Raw genomic sequence first — 6,000 nt, forward strand, 5'->3', positions numbered from 1 at the left:
AGTTTTGTGCAGGATTGGGAATTAATGAGCAATGAAACTAATACGGAGTTTAACTTTGCTTAAAACAAGTGTAAAGACAGAATACTGCAGCAGTTTGACTGAACGCTTGTCACATCTTAAAATATTTTTGCAGCCGCAAGTAAGAAAAGTAATTCACCCAAACCTATTCGCTCTGGAGCAGCAGGTAGTCTGTCTTTGCGAAGAGCTATGGACTGTGGGGACAGTAATCTTCGTTTAAAGGGAGACAGTCAAACTTCTGAAGGTAAACAAGGTCATCTTTACTTGTGTGATCTTAGCATCTGTTGTACAAAAGCTTCTCAAGAAGTCTTTTACTGGCAACTGAAGTTTCCCTGGCACTTGACTGGATCCTTTCTCAATGCTAGTTAACTTTATTGTACCTCTCATAGCTGATCTGCTGTGAAACAGTGCCACACAGTTGACTTGTCACACACATACATACGTTCTGATGTGTTACTTCTGGTCTCTCTGAAGATATTTCAGGAGCTAACTTTATAGTGATACTCATAGATCAAAAAGCACTGACCCAGGCTTAAATTGTGATTTGACTTGAAGGGAATTCAAGAAAACTCCAGATACACATGCTGAGAGAATTGTATGATATTGCCGCTCCTGAGTTTTACGATGCCCTTCCTCAAGTGGTAATGAAATGAAATACCTAACACAGGAATTGGTATTTTGCCCCTCTCAAGTGTTAGAGAAGGAATGGAGTATCGCAATGTTTTCTTATAATGCTGAATAGAGAGAGAAGGCTTGGGTGAGAAACTGGAAAACACCATCAAGTCATTACACAGTGTAACTGTAACCTTTGTGCCCAGTGTCACCCTTGTCCAAGTCTCGAAAGGCTACCTTCCTGCAGCCAAATGACTGCTGGGATCTATAGCTGGGAAAAAGGACAGTGTAGAGGGTGTCTGTGCTACTAGGAGATAAGTTTTAACTACACAAGATGGGAAAGGATTAATCTGTACTTACCCGAGTCTCCCATCAGAAATGGCAGCTGAAACAGAAGCTCTGTGTTTTTAGAGAGTGGATATCAAATGGTATGTGTTGCCCGTATGTTGACTTGAAAATGTAAGGTTTTAAAGGGTGAGGGTGGGGAAGGTGTGCTTCTGCATACATGTGTTTGGAACCGAACTCGTGATGTAAAACAACTGGATGTTTAGTCCTTTGAAATAAGGCTTTAAGTTTCTCTCCCTCTTTTCTCAGGTGGCATTGGGAGTTCAAAGTTGAGTAGTCGGCATCACTCGCCCAGGCCACTGGCTAACAGCAATGCTTCTGAGGCACTGCCTAAGCCAGAGGAAAGACCTTGTGAAGGTGCAGATTCTGATGTGGGAGTTTCTGGCTTAAATGGCCTAGCTGCTGTAGAGAAGACCAGAAAAGTTGGTGCTCTAGGGTAAGGGTTTTATTCTTCAACTCTTATCTCCTCCCCCACCTTCCCTTGATCTAGAAAGAAAAAACGCCAATCTACTAAAACCAGGTGCTTGTAGCACAGAAGAGAAATTACTTTGAAGTTTACTTGGTTGCTGCTCTTCCCTCTGGATATCAATTTTTGGGTTTATAGCTAGGTTACAGGTAATTGTTTTTATTTTTTTTTTCTTTCATTTTGATCAGCTGTGGATGTAGTCTGAAACTTTGATTTGAAAGGCAGGCCTAGTCTGTTTTTCACAGTATTCCTTGCAAAATATTCTCTAACTGAAAGTTACCACTTTTGATTTCCTTATTTAAGACAGTATTTTTCACTGTGACTCTACTTTTCAGCAATTTTATAACTCCCTGTTGGCTAACTAAGCTAAGTGCGGTGGAGTACTCAGTTGCTTGTTGGTGTTTTGTTTTGGTTGTTTTTTTTTTCCTAAATAGCAGGAGCCAACATTTTTGGAAAATATCATAAACCTTTCCAGTTTTGTTTTTTTTTTTAAGATTTTAAATATTTCTAAATCAATCAAAGGTGGGATTTTAATTGGTTATGCAAGAGAATTAAACAATGAGTAAAACAAGATGTGGCACGAAAAGGATTTGTTTCCATAGTTGGGTTAAAGCTGAATTTCTAATGTAGGTTTTTGTATTTCTCCAAAATTCTTTCTTAAGATCAAACTCTAAAGGATGTCGTACAGAAGGAGCACAGTCAGGTGGTCTGGAAAACACCTCTGAAGGTGGTGAACTGCAGGGTATGCTTTCTGAAGGTGCTTCTGCAGGGCCAGAAGAAGGTAAATCAGATATTGAAGAGGGCAAATGCAGTGTGACAACACTCCGGTCTATGATGATCCGTTTCTGTAGTGGAAATAGCTTGAAGGGAAAGAAAAAGCCGGGGGAGGGAACCACAGCAAACCCCAAAACCTGGTTTTGTGGCAGCTGAACTTTGCTGTAATGTTTGGCAGCTGTAGTATAAATGTGAACGAGGAGAGAACATCTCTGTCACTGCTGTCTGGTTCCTCTTTTCATGAAGTTAGGGTACAGCAGGAGTGTGAAGACCCAGCAGATAACATTATATGGTGCTGTCTTTGCTTTGGTGTTTAGTTGTATGGCCTTGAAAATAATTTGTCAAATTAAAATAGTAGTCAGTGACCTTGTCTTTTAAGTCTCCTGCCTTAAGGGACAAACCGTATTGGTAACTACCTCCATGTCCGCACTAGAATCTCTCCAACGCTTCGTGTCGGGTGTTGTTGGTACGTAAGCCAGTTTCCGTAGAGACTTGGAGGAAACTTTTCCCCCTCCCTTCCTGCATCCTTTCCATGCTGGAAAAAAATACTGCTTTAGTTTTGAAAGTGCACGTAGAAGAGTTTTTTTCTTATCTTGCTAAAACTCTCCTGCCTTCCACCCCTGCACTAATTTGAATTTCAATGACTGAATTGTAGCGCAAAGCCTATATTAAGGTGCCAGCATCCATCTCTATCTGCAGTGTGCAATATTGTGTAGGAGTTGGCATTTACAGAAGGTCTCTCAGTGACAAGACTGAATTTCTGCTCTTAGTCACTGCAGCATGATTGTGATGTGCTCCCGCAGCTCTCCTATTATAGCAGAGGGCCTAATAGGAAAATATTTCAAAAAATGAAATACCTCATTGTTAAAAACCCCAGGAAACAAATATTACAATTTTTTCCTTTCAGAGGAAAAACTACAGGAGAATTGGCGCCTCACTTAACTACTTGCTCTTTCTTAGCAATGAGTATTAGCTCTTAAGTAGTAAAACAACAGAGCAAACCCCTTTTGTAACCTACAAAACTGTACAAAAGGGAGAGTTTTGACTGCTGTCGGTGCACACTCAAGGTCCAGCAAAACCAAAAGAAGCCACCTTGATTATCAGTAGCTATGGTTCTTTTTTTGTAGGAAAAGCATGGGTTTTGTGTGAGAGACTTGAATAGAGTATTGCTGCTTGAAGGGTCTGGTAGGTACATCTGCTCAACGGGTCATACTACTACTTAACTGTTTAAAAAAAAAAAAAGCAACCTTTATTTTCTGTCCTCATTGTAGAGGTAGACTGAGCAGCTAGCAGGGAGGTGCAGCTCAGGCAGGAGGGAGCTGTGGACACCTGAGTCCGTGCTCTGCTGGTGGCATGTTGGAACCGCTCCTCTTGAGCTGAGCCACACAGTGAAATGAGGCTGTTCTCAAGCCGGTATCTGTTGTTCTGTCAAATTCCTTAGTGCTTTGGTAAATACATTTAGCTCTGATCGTGCTCCTTCTCTCTTGTTTTCCTGCCAGCTCTTGGTATTTGATATGGGTAACTCTTCCGTGTGGAAAAAGTTGAATGCTGCAGCTACGTAGATCTTACTGCCATCGTTTTTGCCTTGTGGGTCTTTTTGGGTTGTTTTTGCAGCTGGGGTATGTCAGAAGCATGTCCTTCATCTCCTACCAGGAATGAGCAGTGACAGTGACATTGAATGTGACACAGAAAACGAAGAGCAGGAGGACGCCACCTCTACCTCAGAGGGGTTTAACCATGCCTTCTCTGTCCAGACCTCAGGCGAAGGTAGAACTGACTGTGTGAGCCCACTTTCCCAAATGCTCCCACGCGTCTGCCTCGGTGCTCCGGTAGTACAGAACGCTGCAAAAGCAGAGATCGCTGATGGTGCTGTAGAGGTATTAAAGCTCCAGCAAGTGCCAGTAAGATTGGGAACTCCTCTCTTGGGATCCTAATTAAAAACAGATCAAGACAGGAGAGGGGAACTCTTTCTAGCCTTGAGAAGTCTGTTTAGGTGAATCTCCTGGGGGAGTGTTGGAAAACCCATAGCTCTAGTTCTTCTGAATTGGAACTCCCTGTGTACCAGGATTGGCACTGTAAGTAGGCTAATTTCGGGGAGTAACCACTGCCTCAGACATGGATTTGCATCTTAATTGGCAGGAATGTGCTTTGAGCACTTCTGTGTAGTTTCAAAAACTCATCTCGTATTTCTTTGAAAAGCTTTAACCTTCTGATCAAATTAAAAGCTGTAAGGTGACAGCCGATGCTAGGTGAAGTTGACTTTTGGCTTGAATAAGCATCCCATGTGGCACTAGCAGCATGGCCTAACGACTTGGCTCACTAATTGGAGTTTGCTGCTTTGCTGTGTGTCTGTAGCAGGCACTAAAACCTCACAACTCATCAGAAGAATCAAAACATCACTCATGTCTCTGCTTGACTTGGATACCTCAAATTTAAAACCCCGTGGCAGTCTTAACTGTGTGGAGCATGTCGTGTCCCAGTATATTAGGAGTGAAGTACAACGCAGGGGCCCTTGCAGATGATAGAACGTTAACTTGCTGTTCCCCTTGCTCATCTGGTAAAGGTTAGCGGGTTTTTGTTTGGTTTGTTTCAGCCTCAGAGCGGTGCTCGATGTTCCCGGAGGGTGATCAAGTCGGTTCTGATGATCTCAGCTTTGTTACTGGAGAAGACAGCACCAGGTAATTGTAACTGCTTGCCTTAGCTAACCTGTGAGGTGGCAGGAGCCCTGGGGATGCAGCTTCCCCATGCTGCTTCTTGAGCTACAGTGATTAGAGGCAATGCTGATCGTGCTGGGAGGAGACAGGTGGGTGTTTGTGCAGTCTAACGTGCTGCAGGCTGCCACCAGGAGCGCAACAGCGGACGGGTGAGCCCCGGGCTGCTCCTGCGTGGCTCCCCTGCCTCCCCAGGGCCCTGCGGGAGCCTCTCCAAGGCAGTCTTTAGAAATGACATGGTGCAGAGGGAGGGCTGGCTGAGAGTTTTGCATGCTTGTGTAATCGTCAGTAGAAAAGTACCTGGCAAAAATTTTGACTCTTAAGGTTGTATTTGCTTGAAGCCTTAAAGCTGTCCCAATACGAGGTTTTCAATGAAAGCTGACTTTCTTTGGAGCAGGTAAGCCAACGGGTTGCTGGCTCGTGTCCCTGGGAAGAGGTGCGTTTATTCACTGGAGCTTAGTCCGAGGCTGTTGTTTATGGCTGTGTGCGCACTCCATTCTGTCCAACACCCTTATGTGGTTCTTCTGCAGTCGTCTTAAACCTGTTACTGGGCAGAATGACCTTTGAAGGCCTTACAGTAAAGGTTGCATTCCTGCTGGCTCTGCCAGCTTCAGATGCTCTGAAAAAATGACCACAAGGTGCTGGAGCCCTGTTTGAGGGTGTGTGTCCTATTTTGTCATTGGAATAACCGCAAATGTCTGAATGTCCTCATTTTAAATGGTCTGAACCGGTTGTGTAGGACTGCTGAATCCCGCAGGTGCGATGGATTGAGAGTTGGGGTGAAGTAGCTGGCACAGAAGTTGTCCTCGGTCTGTGGTGTGGACCAGCTGAACATGTTGCCAAACTCTTTGCCACTGCACGCTGCATTTTGAGCTGCTAAACTGCTTTGTGAAGCTATGATGAAAGCTGAATAACTGGTTAGGGATAAAGCATAAATAACTGTAACTGATAGTTGTCCTTGTCTCAGCTGGCTCTACTGATGTTCATTTCTGTATGAGTGTTCCACAGTGCAAGTGCTGTACAACTCCTAGTTTGAAACTGTTTGCACTTTGTTAATAAAATGAATGTTGAAAG

General features: G+C 43.7%; 1 protein-coding gene across 2 annotated transcripts in view; it reads left to right on the forward strand.

Annotated features, from left to right (window-relative positions):
• TRIM37 (tripartite motif containing 37) overlaps window positions 1-4,958 on the forward strand; it is a gene marked incomplete at its 5' end in the record, with an annotated part of 29,607 nt that extends 24,649 nt beyond the window's left edge. Inside the window, 5 exons of one of the 2 annotated variants that reach the window (XM_082008625.1) lie at window positions 134-262; window positions 1,225-1,411; window positions 2,104-2,222; window positions 3,830-3,982; window positions 4,809-4,958. In XM_082008625.1, the coding sequence (XP_081864751.1) occupies window positions 134-262; window positions 1,225-1,411; window positions 2,104-2,222; window positions 3,830-3,982; window positions 4,809-4,897 (677 nt within the window). In that variant the 3' untranslated portion in view covers window positions 4,898-4,958. The remainder of the gene's footprint in view (window positions 1-133; window positions 263-1,224; window positions 1,412-2,103; window positions 2,223-3,829; window positions 3,983-4,808) is intronic. The other variant, XM_082008626.1, reaches the window with a different exon arrangement.
• Window positions 4,959-6,000: the final 1,042 nt, after the last annotated feature.

Source organism: Phaethon aethereus (assembly GCF_964289735.1).
Source record: "Phaethon aethereus genome assembly, chromosome: 19".
Lineage (NCBI taxonomy): Eukaryota > Metazoa > Chordata > Aves > Phaethontiformes > Phaethontidae > Phaethon > Phaethon aethereus.